The sequence below is a fragment of the Rutidosis leptorrhynchoides genome, chromosome 9 (genome assembly GCF_046630445.1).
Source record: "Rutidosis leptorrhynchoides isolate AG116_Rl617_1_P2 chromosome 9, CSIRO_AGI_Rlap_v1, whole genome shotgun sequence".
NCBI classification, from domain to species: domain Eukaryota; kingdom Viridiplantae; phylum Streptophyta; class Magnoliopsida; order Asterales; family Asteraceae; genus Rutidosis; species Rutidosis leptorrhynchoides.
This window is the reverse complement of record NC_092341.1, coordinates 342,101,298-342,127,910: the sequence shown is the minus strand read 5'-3', so window position 1 is coordinate 342,127,910 and position 26,613 is coordinate 342,101,298. Positions and strand designations below refer to the sequence as shown.

The window sequence follows — 26,613 nt, the reverse complement described above, 5'->3', positions numbered from 1 at the left end:
AAAATTGGGGAGAAGAAGCAGATGGAGTATTACTCGTTGTTTGTGCCGCCGTAACAAGATGGGGAATAGCAGCTTCAACAACCGCCGTAGCAACCGCCGTCGTAGACCTGAATGATTGTTGTTGTTGTTCTGTTGGATATGAACGATTAAGGAAACAAGAACAGAAGTTTCAGATCCAAAACTGATTTACCTCCAATTTAAAGAAATAGAGTATTATTAGAAGAGTAAAAGGTTAAAATAAATGTGTGAGGATGAAAAAAGAGTGTGTTAGAATCATCCCCTTACTACAACTCTATTGTCTAAAAACAATTACTTCACTATTATAATGCTTCTTACCCTTTAACTTTTTCACCTTCCCATTTGTTTTATTTAACCTCACCTTTATTCTTCCAGCCTCCACCCTCTTTGCCTTCTTCACCCTTTTTCACCCACCACAGCTGAAACTCATCATCATACACACACACACACACACCCCTTATCATCACCATATTCAGCCTCCAATTTAGTTGTTTCATGTCCAGATGACGATGACGAAGACGAAACTGAATCGGCAGCAATAACACCACGCTATCTTCTACTTCTACTCGCTCAAAATTAGGGTTCATAATGTTATACAGTAATAAAATCAGAAGATGCACAATCGCTCAAAATTAGGGCTAAAAATTGTATCGTCACTGTGTGTGGTGGCTTTAGCTGAACACAATCGCTACCACCCGTCACCATCCACTATTGTCGGACTGCTGCTGAAAAAGCTCACCGCGGTCACCACCTCCCACCACCCGTCACACTTTACAACGCCTGAGGTGTTTCTTACGGTTTGTAATGTTGATTTTAGTTTTCTCTGTTTTTTGTATTTGATAGGTGTGTGGTGGTTTATATGAAATCAGTTTATTGAGTTTCTAATGTTATTTGGTTTTTATTTCAATTTCAAACACACGTTTAGAATCATTAGAACCTTGAGCCAAATGGTACTAATACATTCTCATTTGTATTCTAATCGGTAACTCTGTCTTTCTATTTCAAACCCCTTATTGAAAAGATTTTGATTGGTTATTCAGGTAATACAGAAGAGTGATGTGAAGGACATGGAGATCATCGGTCTTCTGCATATATTGATGAACTTGCTCAAGCTTCTAAGGTAGGGTTTCTGATTTTTTAATGTTGTATTTTTCGGTTTCTAATTATAATTTTATTACTCTAAGTTAGATGTAGTTGCTTTGTTCTGTACTATAACTATATTATTGTTATTATAAAAGCTAATCTACACAAATAAACACCAACCTCAATTACGATCTTATTGTTCGTCATCTTATACGTACTGCCGTTGATTCGGTGTTCTGACTAAAGAGGTAACTTACCACTCGAATGTATTGACACCTTTTTTAGATATCAAACACTTTATTATTGTTATTATTATGTATATACTCCTAAAATTCCATTATATATATAATTATTTCCTTTCTCACAATATATTTGTTACTGTTTTTCGTCTCTTTTTTTGTCGATGCATTATGTCTCAATTGCTGACATTGGCTATGTTTTTCAGTTTATTCGTTAATTTCCGCGTTTTTTCAGATAATCTTATCATTCAATATAGATTTTGAGGTTGTGTTGGTTTTTTATATTTTTGCCCGTATTGTAGTTTTTTATGTGTTATTTTGTCAATTGATGTGGTTGTTTGAGTGTGTTGTTGATTGTATATTCTTAGTTTTCTGCAAATTCGAACACAATTGGTTATTCCCGCTGTTGCTTCACTATATTTGACTGTAATTTGTTGGGTTTGCAACATGGTAATGAGAAAGTTGCTGTTCAACAATAGCAGCAGTACCAGTAGCTGGAGCAGTTTGATTTCGCATCTCAAGATTCAGATTCAAGGTATTTATGCTTTTGTTGTATATATATATGATGCATATAAGTATTTGTCATAGTGCCTGAGTGAAAATAGGTAGAATGACTTAATTGTATCTGTATTATCAGTAGTGATGGTAGACGTAACCGGAATATGATATAACATGATCTATTAGTACAAATCCGGGATTCTAAAAACAGCAATCGAAATAACGATTTGAACAGCTTCCCTAAACAGAAACGCTGCTTTTTTTCCAGTTGTCGCCTGCATTTCGGTGTTTTTAGCGACGTTGGATTCTCCGTTTCTGCCGCAACTGCAGGTATTTTACTTATTTGGATTTTTAGGGCTTATCTTTGTTTCTGTTATACATGATACATTGCGCATTCCTTTAATTTCTGTATGATATATCTGTTTAGGATTTGTTAGTTAGACGATTTTCAGAGCTTCTTTTTGTTTCGTTATACATGATACATTGTGCGTTGCTTTTAATTTTTCTATTATATATCCGTTTAGGATTTCTTGGTTAGACTTGGTTTTGAATATGTTGATAGACTTGGGTTTTAGAATTAGTTGGATTTTTTGATTCATACTATAATTATAGGATAGTAGAACTGGAAGTCAATAAGTTTTTATCGAATTCATTTCGGAATTTAATATGTGGAAATGCCATATTTGTAGGCTATGTTCTATTGTTACGGTTACTCTAAACTCCATAAATTGATAAAGAACCATGAAGTAATAGAATCCAACTTATTACTCAGTAACTCATAGAGATTATTGTCACTGAAATGTGGAGCATATTTTTCGGAATGTACACATTTATTCGTCTTCATATATCTATGGTGATTCAGAAAATATTCTTCATGGTTTTAGATGTTTAAATCCGACCATCTTTGACTTATATCTAACAAAATGTGACAATGTATGTTTTATATAGGATCCGTTAAAGTTGGATGTTGTTCTAAACTTCCAGGATTATGGTTTTCATAAACGTTTTGACCCATGATCGCACGTACTCAGTTGGACCTGTATCTTGAAGTATATAATCTCTGTAAATAGTTTACTTTGCATTATATTTTGTATGCATTTATTTTACTGCAGCAAGTTACTTTTGGTTGGCCTATTGTGCAAATTCAGTTTTTTTACAGCTGTCCAAAACGTTGCACAGAATAAAGCTAGAATTTTAGAATATCTTTGGGTGGAGTTTGGACAATAAGCCATTGAGTTATATTTCGATGTTGCTAGATCAAGTCTTAAATAATCTTTTTTTAGAAAAGGAAAATTCTGGACATGTTAATTCAAAGTTATTGCTGCACTATTGCCATCTAGAAAATCAGAATCAGGTATGATGATTTTTATTCTACGTATAGTTATGTGGTTTAATCCCTTATTCTAGGTATTTTGTGTTTTATTCTAGGTATAGTTATGGTTTTAGTCAGAGCTGATTATGTATTACTTTTGCTTAAATATGGATCTGAGTTGATCCCATTTGACATTTACCATTAAGCTATAATATAGGATTGACATATTTTTTGTTTAATTATCAAATGGCATCTACTTATCAGCTCTAACAATTGATAAGCTCTAAATACTTGGCCTATGTTTTATTGTTTTATTTGGTTAAAAAGCGACGTGTTGGGCCTCCTGTTTCCGGTTCGTCGGTTGTTTGTGACGACGGGGATCGCCAATGATTGAGCCTTTTGATGTTATATGCATGCTTATATTGTTGTGTATGTTACAATGGATTTCATTGCCTTCTTTATTAATGATCATGTTCATGTATATCTAATACGCAGCAAGTCACACTTTGAAGGTTGCTTTGAAAGTTAGAGCTACTTAAAAAGTAATGTGTTTGCTTTCCAGTTATTTTGCACAATGAAGTGATCATGGCTTATCAATGCACCCCAAGTGAATGCTATTCAAGCCAACGTGAATTAGAAGGACAAAAACCAAACTCGGCGTACAGAATCTCAAATTTCATATGTGAGCTCACCAAAAAATGGGACCAAAGTACCAAACAATCGCAAACTCAACTTCTCTGATATTTGGGTTGCAAATGTAATTCAAAAGCATACATGCAGTAGGATACCCACAAACACTACTTTGAATTCAAATCATTCAACCAACTAAAAGGCTTAACAATGAAAGGTAACACTACAAACACCACAAAAACATACACCCCATTTGCAGAATCTTTATCATTACATAATGTCATTCACCCTTTACTATCATTACGGAATACGTTTAGGGAAACATATATTTGGCGAAATAAACTATGTCATTCATCCTTAACTATGATTATAGAATCAGTACAATTACTAACAAACTCATTAAACAAAGCACATCGGTTGCGTCCAAAACATCTTGAAGGCGCAAAACAAAATGGTACTACAAACAAAGACCAAAAAGACTGAAGATCAATCGACACCAATCCTCCAACACCAATCAAACATCAAGAAAGAGAGCGAATGTAAAGAACAAAAGAATGTAAATGGAACAAATTAAGTATCATACAAAAATCAACAAACCAGAAAGTAGCCGCAGCAACGCGCGGCCCGATCTATTTTCTAGTATATATATATATTTTTTGGGTAAGCGAGGAAACCCTTACTATGAACGAGCACATTGACTCCCTCATAGAAGGTAAAACCTCGGGTAATCAAGCTCCCGAGCGCGAGACCTGGTACCGGGTGAATTGCGCATATAATTACACTTTGTTAAAGTGTTAGTAGTATATATTGATGACTAAGTATATAACTTATGATGCATATAATTGCTACATATAACTATATCACTCCTACCAATATTTAACTATATATATTCGCTTGACTCTGTGACCATATGAATTTCATTTATTCATTATGCGATTTTCAATTTTATAAGACCGTGTTAATTTTACCGTTTTGGGTTTACAACTTTAAATTATTGAATAGAATTGTTGCCCAATACTATTATGGGCATATGTGGATCACATACAGATTTACTATAGGGGTTATCACTAAAATGCCCATTTTTCTTCCCTTTTTCGACTCAGAACCCATAAAAAAACAAATTTGACAATTTGCCCGCGCAAGGTGCCTGTTTTGCGACCTTGCTTCCCGGTGGACGCAAGGACGCAAGGCGCCTCTTGCGACCTTGCTTCCCAGGGACGCAAGGACGCAAGGTTCCTCTTGCTCCTGCATGATCAATGTTTTCTTTCAGATATTTCATCAAACACCTTACGTGCATTTTTTGAACGTACCACACTTCTTGAAACATGAAACATGTTACTAAAGTGCTATATATGGTCAGCTAAATAACTCTTGTCTAGTTCACGTCATTCAAACTGGAAAAAGAAACAACCACCAACGAAGTTAAAAGTAAAAAAAATCTTCTTATTAATTTCATTTTTTAATTTATGTTGTTGTCTAATATTCTTAATAAGTTATATAATCTTAACAGGCATGCATCAATGAATTGTTTTGTTACATTCTAATTGCAGGTAATTACAGGACTCGTATCAATAAAGTTTCCATGAGCATTTTGACACGAAGCATATACATCGTCACTAGTTATCACTAAAAGAATATATGCACGTAAGGTGTTTGATTAAATGTCTGAAAGAAAACATTGATTATGACATCAGGCAGGAGCAAGAGGCACCTTGCGTCCTTGCGTCCCCGGGAAGCAAGGTCGCAAGAGGCACCTTGCGTCCTTGCGTCCACCGGGAAGCAAGGTCGCAAAACAGGCACCTTGCGCCCTTGCGCCTTGCGCTGGCAAATTGTCAAATTTGTTTTTTTATAGGTTCTGAGTCAAAAAAGGGAGGAAAAATGGGCATTTTAGTGATAATCCTTTTACTATATCTTGGGTTTACAAAACCGATTTGTAGCCTAATTATTTCAGATGGTACAGAGCCTTTATATAAAAAGCCCACAACTAGCCTTACTTCCTTTTTTCACCAATCACCAATTCACCATAATAAAATCTTGGAAACTTCATATTTATATATATATATATAAATTGTGGTAATTGGGGTCAAAATTTGATTGGTAAATATGGTGCGTTAACAGTAACTAAAATTAGTACCCAGAACCTCCCCTTACCCGACTCATTTTCTTTTATTTCATTCATTCAGCTACCTCCCCGATGTTCTCTCGCGCTGTCATCGACGATGGTTACGATTGCCTGTCATCTCCGCTCCTCGGTGGCCGTCTCCTAACGTCCCCGACGGTTGATTTCTAGCGGTGGTCATGGTGTTGGTGTGGTTTCTGCCCCCGTATTTTGGTTTTGCGATGTTATCGGTGACGGTTTTTAGCTCTGTTATTAACACCTCCGATGGGTAATTTCTACCTTCCTTTGTGGCTTTAGGTATTATTATATCTTGCTAATTAATGGTTATAATACTTGATTTTGACCCTTTTACGACAATCGTTGGTCTTGATTTTGGTCGTTCGGATGGCTGTTGTCCTGGGTTTATTAAGGTAACTCTCTATTCTTGATGATGTTTAAGTTTTACTCTTCAAAATGAATTCTTAAAACATAATGAAAATTGATTTAAGGTTATTGTTGATGTTTATTTGATGAAAAAAAAATCAACAATTATGGGTTGCTATCTGTACTGCTGTTGCTATGGTGTTGTACTTTATCCAATGAGAATTGTAGACGCTTTCATACTGTTGCTATGTTGTTATGCTGTTGCTATGCTGTTGCTATGGTGTTCTGTATGTTTTGTTGTTGCCTATAAAAAATAATGAGATTTTAGTAAGTTATGTAGCATATCTATGATATTAAAATGATATGTATTCTCTCCTGACAGGATTATGTTTGGCACGACAACATACGTGTTGCAGCTTTGGTGATCTAACATATGTGTTGTGAGTATGGCTGATCATAGTCATTGTCGTTGAAACACATGTTTGCAGGATATAAATTGCAGACATGATGATGCTTGGACCATGATGATGAACATGTAGGAGCTAACCATTACATTCATAATAAATGGGTTTGCAACTTGGCGGGGCAACATATGTTGCAGCCATGGCAACTCATTATTTTTCGATTAGCTTCTGTACATGCCTGAGTCCAAATTATTTCCTCTATATACTAATTGTGAAAGTTGCCTACTTGATGTTGTGGGAATTACTGTTCCCTTTGGACTGGCCTGTCATTTCACTTAATTTTTTGAAGGTATTTTGGTCATTTTGTGTGCTTTTTCCACTTACCTATTTATACCTCCTAGGGTTTTTGGAACCCCATTTCATTTTTTCATATAAACGAAAGGGCTATGATGATAAACATCTCATGCACTTTGAATATTGGCGGGGCAGCCTATAGGTAGCAGCCATATATTGGCAAGGCAACCTACAGGGTGCAGCCATGTTGTGGCGAGGCAACCTATAGGTTGCAGCCATGGTGGACCGTGTTCTGTTGATAGAACTTACCGACATAACTGAGCCCGATTTTTTAGTACACATGTTTGTCTAAAACTGTTGTTATAAGAAGTTTGTTTAACAACTAGAGTTATTATTGGTACAAAACTGAGCCTGCAATTTTATTACCATGTTTTTTGCGTTTTATCATTTATGTATTCATCGTAAAGTCCAGAAAAAAATTCATCATAAGGTTGTCATAGCTCTCCAGGTATACTATTTTTTTTAGTCAAAAATATGTATTGAAGTATTTATATTTATATGTTTTCTAAAAAATAATGATTTAAATAAGTTGCTCACGGTATTTGCAGACCAGATACAGACGCTTTAACTCCGTTGATAAAGACGCCTAAGGTGGTACGATTTATTTGTTTCTTTTCTGTTTTATTCAAAGGTATTTTGCTTTTGGAGTTTTTGACCAACGTTTTAGAATGAAGTTAATGTTATGAAGTTAATGATTTTGAACACCAAAATATTTTCTAATGTGTATTACCTTAAATAAAAGATACGGCAAATATTAGTTGCACAATCTTCATCCATTCATGTAATACTATTAATATGCATCTTATTAAACACCATAAGACGATACATGGATGGAATACAATCTATTGACGGATTTGGTATGATATTTGACATAATGCTATTTTATCGCTGCCATTATTTTTTTGCTGGGAAAACATATTCATGATATTTGATAATGTGGTACAGAACAGACATTGGTACTTCGGATTATTTTGCTCTTGATGTGCTGCTCAAATGCCTCACTATATTGAGTTCAGAGTAAGCATCTATCCCTCCTATATTTAAGTCAACAATATGTATCTCGGATGCTTACAACCTGTTTTAACATGATATCAATCTTTTAATGTATGATTGGGTTAAAAAACCTGTAGGAGGTAAATTAGGCAGGTAAAGGTACTAAGAGTTATTGTATTGAGTATAGAATATTTGAGAATGATTTCAGTATGTGATTAGTGTGATTAAATGTCATTTTGTCATTGTTTTGCTTCAAGTTTTTTTTTGTTGGAAGTGTATTTTCCAAATAAATTTGTTTGAATGTAATGTTTTTTCTCTATGCTACACCAATTTGTTTATTGTCATAAGATTACAGTAAAAAATGTTATATGTGTTGTGTTTTTATGATAGTTCACTTGAATGCAATTTGTGTTATCATATATGAATGCTGCAACAGTGTCACACAGCCTAATGGCAGCTTCAAAATGTCAAAGAAAGTCTTCTCTGAGTTACAATGGATCTTTTGGTTTGCTGCTACAAAGACGTTCCGAGATTGTAATCGTGCAGAGTCTCCGGTTTCGTACCCTTTTACTGCTGCTGCAGACAGACCTGATGTATTGACCCGTATATTTCATATGAAAGACAAGCGTTTCATTGCATTTTTGAAGGACAAATATCCATATGAATGGTTCATACCAGGTCAGTTATATGGTTACTGTAATTTTCTATTAGTAACTACATGTTATTAATTTGTTGCAGCTCTTTATACAATTGAGTTTCAGCTGGTGAATGCATTCTATTTGGTGTCTTTTTCTGTGTGAAGGTACTAAGAATTGAGTTTAAGTTATGATGTTTGTTATCGCAGTTAGCTTTTATGAGTTGATGTTCTTTTGGCAGTTGTAGTTGTTCAACTGATTTTTTACTAATAGTGTCATTGTCGAGTGAAGGATATGCTTATTTGTTTATGTTCTAATGCTTCCTAAAAAAGGGTAAACCATATTATAGAGGGTTCTTTGCCATCTACTAAGAAATTTCACATTAGGGTTTGTTCTTTATACGTACCATGTTGTGCATTGCGATTCTGTGTTTAACTATATGTTTGCTTAGGGTTTGAATGGGTGTGTGTATAAAAAAAAAAATTGCTACGCAAATTGCCAAGAATAAACATTTGCAATCATAGTAGCCTTTTACATGCGTAGTGTTTAAAGTATTTCAAACTCTTGGAAGGCCTCAAAGGGATTCAGATTGTCGTACTCAAAATTGGAAATAAGTCTCGGTCTCTTTTAAATAAGCTGTACATAAAGGATTACTATAGTGTGGCCATTGCTGACAGTTTTTATTGATGTTTGATTAATTGTATCCTATTAACATACACCTAACTTACTGCTAGAATATACCAAACACAACACAACCGCTCCACGTGATTTATAAGATTGATTTGTATGCAGGTCAAGATATGCTGCTTCTTTACATAAAAAGGCATGACCTAAATTACAAGTTGCATATAAGTACAACGCATGCTACTTTCAGATATTTTCCGCTACGATCTTTGGTGGAAAGTATGGCTGCAAGAAGATATTTATGTTATTATTATTGAACTTCAGTTGCTCTTTCTGCTACACAATTCTGTAACATCCCAAATATTTAAGGTATTATTTTATGTAAATTTTTTTATTGCTAAGAAATTAAATGGTAAAGGTTATTTTATGTTAAATGGATAAAAGTTAAGTTTATTGGTTAAGTTAGGAAGGACTAAGGGTGAAAAGTTAAGAATAAGGACTTCTCTAACCATAGTTGTGGTGGGGAGGGTAGAAATTGCTAATAAGCCAAAGTTATTTTATATAAAAGGGATTAAAATGCTGGAAAAATAAATTATTAAGTGCAAAAAATACAGAAAACCTTCCTGGAGTTCTTGTGAGTGTCGACATTTGCAAAGGGAAGAGGAGGATCCATCAATTGTTAAAATTAAACTCATGCAATCTTGAATTAGTGAAATCTAAGACACCCTAATCACTTTAGCAAGCTCTAATCTTCCAATTTCACTCTCTTTGTGCACAATTAGGGTTCTTAAACTCTAAAAGTCAAGGTGCTAATCAAGGAAAAGAGATTTCAAGTGATCAAGGAAATTCAATTAAGCAAGGTACTAAAGTCCATCGTGAAGGTAAGGAACCCGTGTGAAGCACTTGAGGAGCATTGGCATTAGAGTAAGTGGTATTGCAAGTCCCTTATTGTAAACACGCTCCATGGTTACCGCTTATCAACGCCTAGTGTTTTGGTATGAGTCATGTTTGTTGTTGTCAAACTTGGGACCTAATGATGGTTGGAGTATGAAAACATGTTTTGAAGTCTAAATGTTGTTTATGGATGGTCTAAGATATTAGAAACTGAATCTTTATGTTGGTGGATGAATTATGCTGTTTTAAATGTGTTTGAGAATGATGAAATGTGCAAAAGTTGGTTTAAGTAAAATGTTGCAGGTCAGGCACCCGGACCAGTGTTATGTCGCGCCGCGGCCAAGGGCTCCGCGCCGCGGCAATGAACTAAGGTTCAAAACAGAAGTTGGGTTAAGGAGATAAAAATTTTATGTGTTGTGTCGCGCCGCGACAAGGCAGGCCGCGCCGCGGCAAATGCCTTGTCCGGCCAGTAACTTAACTTTTCAAAAAAAAAAAAAAAAAAAAAAAAAAATTTACTCGAATCAAGGCGTTAAAAGTTGGTATCAGAGCTGAGGTTTAAGGGACTTGGATAACCCACGATAGGGATTATCTAGGCTTAAACCATTGTTGTGAAAGGATAAGCGGTTTAGGACTTGCATAAGTGTTTAAGTCGTATAGTTGTGCCATGCTCCATACGGTAGAGTCATTGACAAGACCCATAGAATAATGAATAAGATTACGAATTGGTTTATGTAAGGAGTTTGATACTCGCTAGCCATGATGTCGTGGTAGACTAGATGTGTAATGAAATGGTGTAATAACAACAGGCCATTGCTATTATTTCATTCTAGTACACATGGACGTCTACTATGGTCATGGTGAATCGAGTTAGGAATTCTTTCAGATTGTTTGGTTTTGATGAATAATGGTGTTACCGGTATTTGAACTAATGGGTTGAATGTAATTTTTAGAAATGGCTATTGTATCACCAAACCGAGGTCAAGATGAGGATGATGAGTACGTCCGCACCCCATCCACGGAGTCTATAGAAGACTCTCAAAACGAATCGGAAGAAGTTAACATGCTAAATGACATTTCGGGGCAAATAGGGCAAGCCTTGATACGTTATACCCCAACCTTGTTAGAAAAGATCAAGACATTGATCAATGATCAATTAGATGAGAAGTTAAAGACTCTTATTGCTAATAACCCTACCTTAAGAGGTGAAGGCGGTAGTGGGGTAAGACAAGAAGAGGTAGAAGCCCCAAAGAAGAAGGATGATCGTTTTGAATACAAGAACTTTGCAAATTGCCATCCCCCCGAGTTTCATGGTAAGGTTGACCCAATCGTTAGTCAAAGGTGGATAGACGAAATTGAAGAAACTTTTATGTTATGTGAATGCCCCGAGCATTTAAAGGTAATTTACGCGGCACATCAAATGAAGGGTAGTGGTTATGAGTGGTGGAATTTTATAGTTAAGTCTCATGGGCGAGACGTGGCTACAAGTTTCTCATGGGACAAATTCCGTGAAATGTTTATGACTCAATTTGCTCCGCCCGCCGAGGTTAGTAGGTTGAAATCCGAGTTTATGAATATAGAGCATGGAAGTAAGTCGGTGACCGAGTTTAATGCTGAGTTCAATGACAAGTCTCGTTTTTGTCCGGACTTCGTGTCAAGTCCCAAGTTGATGATGGATCATTATCATGAAAAGTTAAATCCCGAGATAAGTGAATTTATCGACAAGAGCACTTATAAGACCTTAGCCGAGATGATGAATAGAGCACTTGTTAGAGAGCATGAACTTAGGAAGAAGGCGGCGTTTAAACGGAAGTTAGATCAAGACTCTAAGGCGATGCATAATGTTAGTCCGAAGAAGGGTAAGTTTGGTTCCGAATCCCCGCACAAGTCAAAAGGGGGTTTTGTGTCGGGTAAGAGCGGTGGGAAAGAAGCCAAGTTGTGTACTAGATGTGGTAAAAATCATACGGGTGAATGTAAAGCGGGTACCTCCGATTGTTACTCTTGTGGAAAGCCGGGACATAGGGCCGCCGAATGTCCTAAGAAGGGTAAGCAATGTTATTATTGTTTTGAGAAAGGTCACTTTCAAGCCGAATGTCCGGAATACAAGAAGAATTTAGCTAGTGGTAGTGTTAAGAAAGAGGTTAAGACGGAACCGAAGACTAGTGATAGCCGACCAAGGGCCCGAGCTCATCAGATTACCGCACTCGAAGCGAAGGAGTCCCAAAATGTGGTGTCAGGTACCTTTATTGTAAACTCTTTACCTGCGCATGTTTTGTTTGATTCCGGTGCTACGCGGTCGTTTGTATCATATTCTTTTTGTAAGCATTTTAATATGACCCCAAGTATGTTAGAACACCCATTAGAGGTTGAAATAGCGGATAATAAGACCGTGATGGTGTATAGTATCATTAAGGGGTGTGAAATTATTTTGGATGATGAAAAGTTTGTCATTGATTTAATACCCATGCAAATGGGGGAATTTCAAGTAATTGTGGGCATGGATTGGCTAGATGACAATGAGGGGATAATTTTGTGTCGTAAGAAAATAGTGTTAGTTCAATCACCAAGTGGAAAAGTTATATGGATTTATGGGGAACGAGCTAGGCGTGCAATTCCTATATGCACATATGCTAAGGCTAAAAGATTTTTGTCTCATGGGTGTTGTGCGTTTTTGGCACATGTTGTTGATGATTCGAAAAAGGTTGTTGAATTAGATGATGTACCAATAGTTAACGAGTTTCCGGATGTGTTTCCAAGTGAATTGCCCGGTGTACCTCCCGAGCGAGAGGTAGAGTTTAGAATAGATTTGATACCCGGGGCCACGCCAATTGCCAAAGCTCCCTATCGATTAGCCCCGTCGGAAATGAGAGAAATGATGACTCAATTACAAGATTTGATAGATAAAGGTTTTATACGTCCTAGTAGTTCACCTTGGGGAGCTCCGGTTTTATTTGTGAAAAAGAAGGATGGAACTATGAGAATGTGTATTGATTATCGAGAATTGAATAAAGTCACTATTAAGAACAAGTACCCGTTGCCAAGGATAGACGATTTGTTTGATCAACTACAAGGTGCTAGTTTCTTTTCAAAGATAGATTTAAGGTCGGGTTACCATCAATTGAAGGTGAGGGAAGAAGATGTCCCTAAAACGGCTTTTCGAACAAGGTATGGTCATTATGAGTTTGTGGTTATGCCGTTTGGATTAACAAATGCTCCGGCCGCGTTTATGGATTTGATGAATAGAGTTTGTCGACCGATGCTTGATAGGTTTGTAATTGTGTTCATTGATGACATTTTGGTATATTCTAAGAGTGAAGAGGAACATACGGTACATTTAAGACAAGTATTAGAGACTTTAAGAAGAGAAAGATTGTTTGCTAAGTTCTCTAAGTGCGAGTTTTGGCTTCGTGAAGTTCAATTTTTGGGCCATGTCATTAACAAGAAGGGTATTTGTGTTGATCCGGTGAAGATAGAGGCAATTATGAGATGGGAACCACCTACGAATCCTACCGAGGTTAGGAGTTTTCTAGGTTTAGCGGGGTATTATCGGCGATTTATACAAGATTTTTCTAGAATAGCCACCCCACTCACCAAGTTGACTCGTAAAAGTGTGCCATGGAGATGGGAAGAAAAGCAAGAACAAGCGTTTCAACTCCTTAAGGAGAAGCTCGTTCAAGCTCCCATATTGGTTTTACCGGAAGGGAATGAGAACATGACGGTTTATTGTGATGCTTCTAAGAAAGGCTTAGGGTGTGTATTGATGCAAAATGGGAAGGTCATAGCTTATGCTTCCCGACAATTGAAGGAACACGAGAAACGCTATCCTACGCATGATTTAGAATTGACGGCCGTGGTTTTTGCTCTAAAGATTTGGCGTCATTATCTTTATGGTGTTAAGTTTTCCATTTATACCGATCATAAGAACTTAAAGTATTTGTTTGATCAAAGGGATTTGAACGATAGGCAAAGGAGAGGTCTCGATTTGGTGAAAGATTATGATTGTGAGATCTTATATCACCCCGGAAAAGCGAATGTAGTAGTGGATGCTCTTAGTAGGAAGTCAAGTCATCAACCGATTAAGATAACAAGCTTGGCTATGGTAATATCACCTCAAATATTTGATGATATTCGTGTTGCACAAGGTGAAGCATTATCGCCCGAAAACGTGAGAAAAGAAAGAATCAAGGGGCAAGTTGACGATTTTGTGGTAGATTCTCGTGGTTTAAGGCTTAGATATGGGAGAATTTGGGTACCTTTGCAAAGTGATGTTAGAAGTGAGCTCCTTGACTTAGCTCACAAGTCTAAGTATTCGATTCACCCCGGTGCTACGAAAATGTATAGAGATTTAAGGAAAGACTATTGGTGGCCGGGAATGAAGAGGGATATAGTTAAGTATGTGCACAAGTGTCTTACTTGTCTTCAAGTGAAAGACGATCATCAAATGCCCTACGGTAAAATGCAACCTTTAGAGGTACCGGTGTGGAAATGGGAGCATATTATGATGGATTTAGTGACTAAGTTGCCTAAGACCCCTAGACAACACGATGCAATTTGGGTTATTGTTGATAGATTGACTAAGAGTGCATTATTTTTGGCAATAAGAGAAGCTTCGTCGTCGGAAGCAATGTCAAAGTTATATATGAAAGAAGTTGTTGCAAGGCATGGAGTGCCGGTTTCTATTGTTTCGGATCGAGACACCCGATTTACATCGCGATATTGGAGAAAGTTTCAAGAGGAAATGGGTACTAAGTTACATGTAAGTACCGCGTTTCACCCGCAAACAGATGGTCAAAGTGAGCGGACTATACAAACTCTCGAGGATATGTTAAGAGCATGTGTTATCGATTTTGGTGGTAGTTGGGATGCTCATTTACCATTAGTTGAATTTTCATACAACAATAGTTACCACTCTACAATTGGAATGGCACCATATGAGATGTTGTATGGAAGGAGGTGTAGAACCCCGATTTGTTGGGGCGAAGTAGGTCAACGGGAATTAGGAAGCACGGAAATAGTACAACAAACCACCGAGATGATTGACCAAATTCGTGAAAGAATAAAGGCGGCACAAGATCGACAAAAGTCTTATGTAGATAAAAGGAGAAAACCGATAGAATTTCAAGTAGGTGATAAAGTGATGCTAAAAGTTTCTCCATGGAAAGGCATCATTCGTTTTAGAAAGAGGGGAAAATTGGGTCCAAGGTTCGTGGGACCATTTGAGATAGTGGCGAAAGTTGGGAAGGTAGCCTACCGTTTGGCTCTACCCGATGAATTGAGTAATATACATGACACGTTTCACGTGTCACAATTGAGGAAATGTTTGGCGGATGAATCAACCTATGTTCCTTTGAATGAAATTGAGGTCGATAATAAGTTAAGGTATGCGGAAAAGCCGATAAAAATTATGGATCAAAAGGTTAAGCACTTGAGGAATAAGTCGGTAATATTATTGAAGGTATTATGGCAATTTAGAAAAGGTTCCGAGTGTACATGGGAACCCGAAGAATGGCTCTTGAAGTATTATCCGTCGTTGCATCAAGAATGGTTCGCGAGGACGCGAACGATCCAAGAGGGGGAGAGTTGTAACATCCCAAATATTTAAGGTATTATTTTATGTAAATTTTTTTATTGCTAAGAAATTAAATGGTAAAGGTTATTTTATGTTAAATGGATAAAAGTTAAGTTTATTGGTTAAGTTAGGAAGGACTAAGGGTGAAAAGTTAAGAATAAGGACTTCTCTAACCATAGTTGTGGTGGGGAGGGTAGAAATTGCTAATAAGCCAAAGTTATTTTATATAAAAGGGATTAAAATGCTGGAAAAATAAATTATTAAGTGCAAAAAATACAGAAAACCTTCCTGGAGTTCTTGTGAGTGTCGACATTTGCAAAGGGAAGAGGAGGATCCATCAATTGTTAAAATTAAACTCATGCAATCTTGAATTAGTGAAATCTAAGACACCCTAATCACTTTAGCAAGCTCTAATCTTCCAATTTCACTCTCTTTGTGCACAATTAGGGTTCTTAAACTCTAAAAGTCAAGGTGCTAATCAAGGAAAAGAGATTTCAAGTGATCAAGGAAATTCAATTAAGCAAGGTACTAAAGTCCATCGTGAAGGTAAGGAACCCGTGTGAAGCACTTGAGGAGCATTGGCATTAGAGTAAGTGGTATTGCAAGTCCCTTATTGTAAACACGCTCCATGGTTACCGCTTATCAACGCCTAGTGTTTTGGTATGAGTCATGTTTGTTGTTGTCAAACTTGGGACCTAATGATGGTTGGAGTATGAAAACATGTTTTGAAGTCTAAATGTTGTTTATGGATGGTCTAAGATATTAGAAACTGAATCTTTATGTTGGTGGATGAATTATGCTGTTTTAAATGTGTTTGAGAATGATGAAATGTGCAAAAGTTGGTTTAAGTAAAATGTTGCAGGTCAGGCACCCGGACCAGTGTTATGTCGCGCCGCGGCCAAGGGCTCCGCGCCGCGGCAATGAACTAAGGTTCAAAACAGAAGTTGGGTTAAGGAGATAAAAATTTTATGTGTTGTGTCGCGCCGCGACAAGGCAGGCCGCGCCGCGGCAAATGCCTTGTCCGGCCAGTAACTTAACTTTTCAAAAAAAAAAAAAAAAAAAAAAAAAAAATTTTACTCGAATCAAGGCGTTAAAAATTCCCACCGTTTTGTGGGTCGCGTTCTATTATTCCGAAAGGTAAGTCAAGCATACATTCATTTGCATCTTGATCTATTTTAACACCATTTAGCAAGATTTTTGTATATATATAGTAAACTATTTAGTTGATTCTTTATTTTGTTTCTATTTTTTTGTAGTGTGATTGTTGAAGTTCTTAAGATGGATAGCTAATATGCATTATAAATGTTATCAAAATCGTAAATCGTCAACAAAGCACATAAAAAACGCAAAAACAAAGTCGCGGCAACTCGCGGCTGCCATCACCTAGAAATGGTGTCAACATGTGATTGGTAGGGTTAGAAGTTTAGTTATAAGTTTAGTTATAAGTTTAATTACTTTAATAATAAGTTACTATTAATCTTAAATTTTTGATTTTTGATAGTGTTGGTAATTTGAATTAATGTTTATTTTACATGTTGATTATTTTAACTGTATGTAACAATCCGAAGCAACAAACTGAGAATAGTTACGATTCGTCCCCACAACGGTTGCCAAAAACCGCGGCAACGCGCGGACTACAACACTGGTTTCAAGAATTTGTTGTTGCATGCCCCTTTCTAATTTCCACATCTAAATCTATCAAAAACGATACTCCTAGTTTTATTCTCTCTTTCATAATATATGAAAATATGATATAAGGTGACATCGGTGTTACGTACGATGAGAGTGGATTAGTCGGTCGGCATAATGAATTGAATACTGTGTGTGTGTCCAACTTAAATGCATATAATTGTCACATATAATTACCCAATATACTATTTGCGAAATTTCCCTTTTTAGAGAGTTACTGTTTCCTTCGTCCTTAGATGTCTTTTTATAATTTACTTTCCTTTTTTCATTTTTCTATTTAATACACTAACCAATCAGCATCATGGTTTGAATGCCAACAGACTAAAACAGCCCTCCTTAAACTTGCTCAATTGTTTCAACTGTTGTTCTCGACTTCTCGGAGGAATTAGATGTTACCACCGCCACCATAAAATTCTAAATCTTCTCCCGATCGGATCGAAACTAATTTCACCCGATTTGGACTTCTGACGCGCGCTTCCTGAAAGCAGCCGGACCTTTACCAGAATCATATTTTCCGGCCAACCATTTTTCTTGATCCGCTTGGTTAATTGGAAGACATCTACAATAGGCTACAATGTATCCATCTTGATTTGTTTCAGACTGTAGCAAAAAAATGCTAAGAGTTAGCTAAAGTTTAAGGTGGTTTGAAAGTGAAAATTATAGCCTCAATTAATAACAAAGCTTAAAACATGTTTTAATGGAGTTGCTTTTAACTTTGAGGTTTTGGTGGAGAGGAAAGGTTTGGTGGAAAGATATTTCGATGCTCTCAACTTCTAATTGTTGCTACGTATTTCATTTTAACCCTTTAGTTATGACCGGAACTATTTTAATCACCTACGGAGTACTAATGTAAAACATTAACCTTTGAAATTTGTTTATTAAAAATATTGTTGGATAATAGAGTCAGTGTCCAGTGTTTGTAACGATAAAAATAAAAAGGAGGATAGTTTCTACAAAGAAATTTTAAAATTATAATGAAATTAAATTAACTTAATCTATTAATCCATATAATTTTACTAAATGTTTGTAGTTTTAAATTGTGCAATGTCTTTAATACAAATTAATGAAAAAGTTATTTACCTACCTTTTACTAGCAAAAATAAGTACCCCGTATTATTTATGGATATAACAATTTTTTTATAAGAAAACATAATAACATTAATAACGGATTCGAATATGACATGTACGACCACTATAACTTCTACTGTAATTTTCATCGCAAAACAATATCTAAATTTATTTATGATAATCAATTTCGTACACACAAAAAAATATTACATGCCGCCGCAATGTGCGGGGCTTAATAACTAGTTATAACTATAACTGTAACTATAATATTAAAAATAAATACTATTTTAGCATCTTGGCCACCACTATCATACCTAATCTGAGTCTACAATCAAACATCCACAGCTTTAGACTCCTCACAAAACTCTTTCAACTTATTCTTCTCCTTCCTAGACAGATTTGACACTAGCCTATCACGAACTTTATACCTACGTCGGCTTATAAATAACGTTGGCTCCATAGGAATGAATCATACTCTCGCACGTAGCGATCAAGAGTAATATTAATAATTAATGAGACTGTTTCGATGGCCCAAAATCAGACATATACAACATAAACTCATAATAAGACGTAAAAGACAAAAGCAACAAAAAACATCAGCATTACATTATGCTCACGAGATGAACATTAAAAATATAATCTAAAAAAATTGGGCCATTAGTATATATGTATACAGTATACGTATAGTACGGAGTCACTAATAACCAAATTGGTAGACTGTTTTGCATCAGTTAATTTAAGATGGACATAAACTAATCGATTTAATTTAAGATGGACTTACACTAATCAATCAACAGATATCATGCTCTTAAATTAGAGCGTCATCAACCTTTGGAGTTTCTTAATGGGAGTTGATCCGTACACCACCTCTATTTTGCCATACACCACTAAATAATTTTTTTTGGACATTTTTACCCTTCCTTTTATTCACCACCAACTCCCCTTAACTTCTCAAATGAAGGGTAAAACTGTCCAAATAATTGTTTTGGTGGTGTATGGCAAAAACAATGTGGTGTACGAATCAACTCCCTTTCTTAATATATCTATTTTGAAAAAAGCAAAATGTCAACTTAATTAATTGAAGACCAAATGGCATTGTATAGTAATGGAAGACCACTTCAAACAATATCTCCATAATCCATAATTAAATAATTGAAAAATTATTTGAAAATATATTAAACTTTTACTAAATTTTTATTGTGTGTATGCAACTTTTAGAATTTTTATTGTATGCTATTTAACCTGTTATATAACAGGTAAACATCAAGTCACCTCAATTTCATTTCTACACAAAATTATATATCATTCGTCCCTCATATATTTATAAGATATTGCATGTCTATCATTTACGTTAATTTTTGACCGCATTAGTCACCCACCCGTTGTATTAGTCACCCACCCATCACCCACTTAAACTCGGCTCTAGTTATTGAGTCGACAGCAAGCGTCGATTTATTGGCGACTTGACTGACTTTAGAGCCTAAATTAAATTTCAGGCAGGATTTAAAACCCATGGAAATTTGATTTTACCATTTTCATGGCGTCTCAATTTATTTTATTTTATAAAAAACTTTTTCCTACTTATTGGCCGGAGGTCCACTCGGAAGCAATCTCTTTATCCGTCGAATAGAGAGAGGGATGACTTTCTCTACTTTTGAGAGTGTTTTTCACTCTGGGTGGAGAAATGACTTGTCTTTATTCTCGGTTAGGGGAAGGATTGTCTACATCTCACATCCCCTATACACCACTTATGTGGTATTGGGTTTTGTTGTTGTTGTTGTATTAGTCACCCACCCATCACCCACTTAAACTTTCTTATCTTTTTCATCTTCATCACCATATTCTTTTCTATAATGAAACCCCACAGTGAATTAAGAATCAGGATCATTATTACCGAGCAATACACATACATAAACAAAGAATGGAAATCATTCAATAATCAATCATTCATCTTCTCTGATTATATTACAACTCAATATCAAAATTAGATCTGAATCAAAACCAATGATAAAAAAAACGGCGTTCCATTTTGCAAGAACTTTAATCAAATAGACAAATTGGTGCCCAAGTGTTATTTAAATCGGTGATTGGGTTTTGAAGAGCTGCAGTTAAATCAAGACTTCGGTGACGATAAATCAAGTCTCCGCGGGTAAATTAAGTCTCCGACGAATGTTGATGTTCCGGATCGTGTTTGAAGGGTGTTGTTTAGAAAAGACTCGGGTTTATATTAAGATTATGTTAAGAGTGCTCTCAATAGTTACATACTCCGTAACTATTTGCTACATCAGCGTCATATCAGCACTTCATTTTCAGGACTAACCTATGACTAAACACTACCAACAATAACATACTTCCTCATCATCACATTGACCCACCTTAATTATTTTAATAATTATAAATAAATATTATTTATTATTTATAATTTATATTATATAATTTAGTATTTATTTTTATTATTAAAAATTGTGTTGAAATAGATGGTAGCTAGGTAGAAATTAAATTGGAACCAAATTACACTATTAGACAAAAACTATGAATAGTATCAAGGGTATTTTCGTCTTTCACCTTTTTTTTTCACCTTTCTTTTATTTTCCAAAAAAACCCCACACTTTTTCAAAAAATTTAAATCGACCCCTAAACAGGGGTAAAGTGTCAAATACTTATTTTCAAAAAAAAAAAAAATCTTAAATAAACTCCACCTAAATATTCAACGAGTCATATCTTTTCGCAACTTTTAGACAAAATTATGAATAGTATCAAGAGCATTTTCGTCCTTTCACATTTTTTTCCACCTTTCTTTTATTTTCCAAAAAAACCCCACACTTTTTCTAAAATTAAAATCGACCCCCCAAACAGGGGGTAAAATGTCAAATACCAAGTTGGTGGTGGTGGAGTGGACAAGGGCCTACCCCTTTAACAAGGGGATCATGGGTTCAAATCCATGCAAGCAATTAAAAAATCTCATCTTGGCCACGGAGGTTCACCCGCGATGACTCCGGGCTGCCCGCAAAACGGGTAGTCGCCCTGGGATATAGTCGACTCGCATAGCGAGGAGAAAACCCAGGCTAATAAAAAAAAAAGTGTCAAATACCTATTTTCAAAAAAAATCTTAAATAAACTTCACCCAAATATTCAACGGGTCATATCTTTTCGCTCGCAACGAGTTAAATTTTTTCGGCACCATCATTAAACTCGAAATAATTTTAGGAACACAATGTCACTAACTATGTGCAAAACGGACGCTTTTGAAAAATCCTAAATATTTGAGATACTTTTCATACACGTTGATTTTGCGTTAAATTTTTAAAAGTCGACAATTTCATAGCGAAACGCGGAGATGCACATGTATTGTTAATTTAAAATAACATTTAAAACTTTCACGGATTATACCTTTTAGTTCGACTCGAGTTGCGTTTCAACGACATCATCGTTAGCCACGAAATAATTTTACAAACTAAACGCAATAAAATACATTGAAAAACGAACCCCCGGCGCGAAGCGAAGGTTCGTAAACTAGTTAGACCTGATGGTGAGTTGGTGACCCACATGTAAAAAACACATAAAAAATAAGAAAATATCATCTTCCCTGCATTTTTCCACATTTAAAACCAAATTAACCTACCTCCATCAAAAACTCCATTTTTCTATAATCTCAATCTCCAAAATTATTTCTAATTTAAAAAAGTAAAATAAAGTTGAGATTGTGCTTGAATAGGGCCCCACCATACTCCAATTCTCCCGTCCTTGAATTTGCGAGAAAGAAAGAGAGAAGCGCGAATAAGGCAGGGCGGCCGACACGGCGGCTTGCTGCCATCGGCGCACCGCAGGGCGGCAACGAGAGCGGCCTCCACCACACCACCGTTGAAACCGCTCTTATTATATTATCTTGATAATTGATAATATTTGTAGAGATTAATTGGTAGTTTGATTTAGTTTTCAATCACAATTAGATTATTTATTTATTATTATTAAGTTTGATTTGCTTATAAATATAAATATAAATATAAATATTATTATGTCACTCACTATCTTAATATCTTTTAACCCAATTTTTTTTATTCGACATCAGCGTCACATCAACACAAAAAAACTTTAACATTCCTTTAACTAATCACTTCATATTTTACACTTCACCCCAAACTTTAAACAATTTTAAATTATTATTTAAATACAATAACTAAATTAAAATAACCCTTAACTAAAATAAAAAACAAAAATAAAACATTGCATTAAATAAAAAAGATATGATTATATAAACAAATAAAAATAGCCGAACAAAAAAAAGCATTACGATTACATTAATCGATGTTGTATCCCTCATCTGTCATCACTAGTGTGAGGAAGGTCGTCGAATATATGCTTACAGTACAATGTATGTCGTTCCGAGCGTCTAAATACTTTCCCGACGAGTTCTTCCCATTCTTCATCATAAGAGGCAAATTCCGATGCCTCGAAATCAACTTGTTCTCGTAATAAATCGAACATAGTGGCTAAATTAATGCCAATAACGTCAACATATTCTAACTTTTTTTTTCTGAAACCACTGTGGTATTTTCTCATGTCTTCGTTAAAATATCCACCCGTATGCAGAGGCGGAACATAGAGTAACCCAAGGTGGGTATCCGTCCACCATGGATTTTATGGAACAAAAATTTTTACACTAAAAAAAAAAATTTACTAAAAAATAAGGTTTTTTTAGTGTTCGTCCATGCTGAATATGAAAGATTTAAAAAAAATTTACACCCGCCCCACCTGTATCCGAGTTCAAGTTCCGCCGCTGCCCGTATGAACGTCGAATGTACCCAAACATGGAGTCGTGATGTTTGTTGAAAATGGTAAAATGATATTGAAGAAATAGGAAATGAAAGTAAAACTAGTATGAAATGGTGAGATTGTATGAAATGGTAAATGGTTGTGTTGGGTTGTTTGTGTTGGGTTGTATTTATAATAAGTAAATTATAAATAATTTTTTTTTTTTTTTTAAATCTAGTTCTATCCGTTAGAATTCAAAATTAACAAAACAAAGCATTTGGGTCCCACATATATGTTCGTTACTCTCGGTGTAGCAGTCGAGGCGAAGCCAGTGGCGATTTCCTGTCTGTCGTTGTTACCTAGTTACAATGGTTAAAAGTGATTGGCGATGGTGTTTAACTGAAGGTAGTGACTGGCCTAAGATAATATGTAATTTGTCGAATAAAAAACAAACATATTATTATTCATAATTTAACATTGTCGTTTAGAGTGGCATTGAGACCGAGCCTAGTTCCCTTCCACTGGCCTGCAGCTTATTATCACATTTTGTTTATATAAGAAAGTCAACGAGCCCATTTCAAACCATATTATAAATACACATGCATCACCACTCCGTCTTATATTGCAACAAAAAATGACTTCAAAATCAACGCAACTCAACACTCTCCTCTTCCTCCTCACCATATCCGCAACCGCTATTTACGCTTCTAAAAAATATGTTACAGAAGTCGCCATATCCAAAACCACTATTTACGCCTCTAAAAGTGGCGAGTTAGCAGTCTTCTGGGGCCAAAATGGTAACGAGGGAACTTTAGCAGACACATGTGCGACTAAAAAATTCCCTTATGTTAACCTTGCATTCCTTAAAGTATTTGGCAACGGGTCAACCCCAATACTTAACCTAGCGGGCCATTGTGACCCAGCCTCGGGTGGGTGCGTCTCATTGACTAACGACATTCGTGGTTGTCAAAAGCAAGGTGTTAAGCTCATGTTGGCTATTGGTGGTGCCGCAGGTACATACACACTATCTTCAAAGTTAGACGCTAGACATGTGTCGATATATTTATGGAAAGCTTTTTTAGGGGGCAAGTCGTCATCGGTGTTTCGTCCCCTAGGTAATGCTTCACTTGACGGCATTGATTTTGATATTGAACAAGGATCATCACAGTTTTATGACGATCTAGTTAGATATTTAAAATCATATTGTACTAAAAAACACAGAGTATATATTACAGGGGCCCCACAATGTCCATATCCTGATAAGCAAAACGGGCCCGCTTTAAATACCGGTCTTTTTGATTATGTGTGGGTTCAGTTTTACAATAACCCGTCATGTGAATATATTCCTGGTAACTCTTCAAATTTGATTAACTCGTGGAACCTTTGGTCGAAGTCGTTAAAGGCAAAAAAGTTGTTTTTAGGGTTGCCGGCATCGACACAAGCAGCCCAAAATGGGTTTATTCCGGCTGATGTATTGATATCTGACATTCTTCCGATGATTAAACACTCACCAAAATACGGAGGTGTAATGTTGTGGTCTAAGTATTGGGATGATCAAAGTGGATATAGTTCTTCAATTGTATCAAGCGTGTAAATTGTATAACACTACTTCCGAGTGCTTTTTTTTTCTTTTCCCTTTTTGAAAGTCAATCATCATTTATAAATTAAAAGTAATCTAGCAAGAAGCTAGTAGTTACGATAATACTAAATAATAACTTCAACAAACAAGATTCCACGACTCTACCGATCTTCAAAAAGTACAATAATTGAGACTACAATTTGTTGGTGCATATTTGTAATCTCTAGTTATGTATATCTCTATGGTTACATTTGGTCATGTAATAACATTTAACATTGTACTTGTGACTATTGAACTTATGTGTGTGTGCGTTAACGTTTTATATCAATAGTTAAACTGTCTACACAGTCGACCAACTGATACACACATTCGACCGACTGTCTTACACAGTCGACCGACTGTGTTTGGTGACAGTATATATACGGGTTTAAACCTCCTTTGTGAGGTTACTCATTCCCTTAACCCTAAACCGTGCATTATTCATTCCAGTCATTACCCTACATCCATAACTCACCGAATAACCAAGTTAGTAGCCGTTCTAATCTATATTTACACCATAGGTTTGATTCATTCCGCCTCTAGATCGAGTTACAAACGATTCAAGATCCTTAGTTATTTCGTCTACACAATCTAACAATCGAAGCTTCTACTCGCCGTCTAAATCAACACCATACAAGACCACTTATGGGCAATACTCGTTAGAAAACATGAAAAGGGATGAAAAACTAACCACGACAAACACAACGATGACTAAGATAAAACCCGTCGATCATACAATCTAACCAAATGGTGGTATAGTGAAATGTAGAAAAGTTAGCAGAGAAAGAAACTCTGAACGTAAAATCACAACCAATATCCACGACTTGAATCCCACATAAACACCAAATCAACAAAAACCCACAATCATGAAATCACCTCGAACCAAAGATCGAAATAATCCGAAACCGCTAATCCATTCACGAACATTAACCTCAAAATATAATGATCATGAACTTTGATTATAACCATAACAATCTCACATGTTGACACCCTTAACACTACGACCTAAAAAGCATAAAAAAAAACCTGAAAATACCAACACAAATCACTTGCAGTCACTATCGGATATCACAACCTAAAATCACCCATAGCTACTATTCTTAATCATCTGAAACCACGAATAAACAACCCAAAACAATCCGCATAAACTTCTACTTTATATAACCAAAAAACATATTATCAACAAGCAATTAAGCAATTAATTTATAGCTACTATCAACTAGCTATTAACTAGCACATGAACTGCTATCAATTAACCATGATTTTAATTTTAACTTATAGCTACTATTATATAACGAAATTTTAGGTGGTTTCAAGTACAGTTCACATGAAAAACTCGAAATCATGCAAATTTGCAAATAACTTTCATAATGAGGCAAAATTATATAAATCACATCTCCATTTATTTGCCAACTAGAAAGAACGTGATGATAACATATTGGCAATCGTTGCAAGATAAAATACCGACCGAGAACACCCGAAGACAACCCGAAACAATCCAAAAATGCCCTGAAACAACACAAAAATATGGAGAAAAGGCATAAGCAGCGTAATATCATTCATCACACATATGATGAATGATCATGAATGATAATTATCATTCATCCCTTTATTTCCCCCTTCACCATTTTTTTTGTTTCTCTCTTAATTGTGCATATATATATATATATATATATATATATATATATATATATATATATATATATATATATATATATATATATATATATATATATATATATATATATATATAT

The 26,613-nt window shown here is 35.6% G+C and overlaps 2 protein-coding genes across 7 annotated transcripts; both read left to right on the top strand.

Moving 5' to 3' along the window:
* The first annotated feature begins 434 nt into the window (after positions 1–434).
* Positions 435–3,837, top strand: LOC139867231 (uncharacterized). 6 transcript variants are annotated; one of them, XR_011765787.1, is made up of 6 exons: positions 435–815; positions 1,059–1,138; positions 1,823–1,875; positions 2,107–2,168; positions 2,787–3,192; positions 3,646–3,837. XR_011765787.1 is itself a non-coding variant. In XM_071855568.1 (5 exons), exons 1-5 carry the CDS (start codon positions 633–635, stop codon positions 3,658–3,660), a joined length of 393 nt encoding a protein of 130 aa, XP_071711669.1. In that variant the 5' UTR covers positions 435–632; the 3' UTR covers positions 3,661–3,837. The 6 variants fall into 6 exon arrangements, 3 of the variants coding, with proteins under 3 accessions (XP_071711669.1, XP_071711668.1, XP_071711667.1); XR_011765786.1 differs by having other exon boundaries at positions 1,820–1,875; XR_011765788.1 differs by having other exon boundaries at positions 1,803–1,875.
* Positions 3,838–17,034: 13,197 nt separating this feature from the next.
* Positions 17,035–24,835, top strand: LOC139869138 (hevamine-A-like). Its single transcript, XM_071857459.1, has 3 exons — positions 17,035–17,048; positions 17,146–17,177; positions 23,970–24,835. Exons 1-3 carry the CDS (start codon positions 17,035–17,037, stop codon positions 24,833–24,835), a joined length of 912 nt encoding a protein of 303 aa, XP_071713560.1.
* Positions 24,836–26,613: the final 1,778 nt, after the last annotated feature.

What these genes read in the sequence shown, in the direction of transcription:
- LOC139869138 (XM_071857459.1), top strand. An exon ending in AGTTATAAGTTTAGTTATAA is followed by an intron (nt 17,178 to 23,969) that starts GTTTAATTACTT and finishes ATGTTACAGAAG; the next exon opens with TCGCCATATCCAAAACCACT.
- LOC139867231 (XM_071855566.1), top strand. Translation starts at nt 633, where the DNA reads ATGCACAATCGCTCAAAATTAGGGCTAAAAATTGTATCGTCACTGTGT. An exon ending in CGCCTGAGGTGTTTCTTACG is followed by an intron (nt 816 to 1,058) that starts GTTTGTAATGTT and finishes TTGGTTATTCAG; the next exon opens with GTAATACAGAAGAGTGATGT. An exon ending in CGTTTCTGCCGCAACTGCAG is followed by an intron (nt 2,169 to 2,786) that starts GTATTTTACTTA and finishes TGTTTTATATAG; the next exon opens with GATCCGTTAAAGTTGGATGT.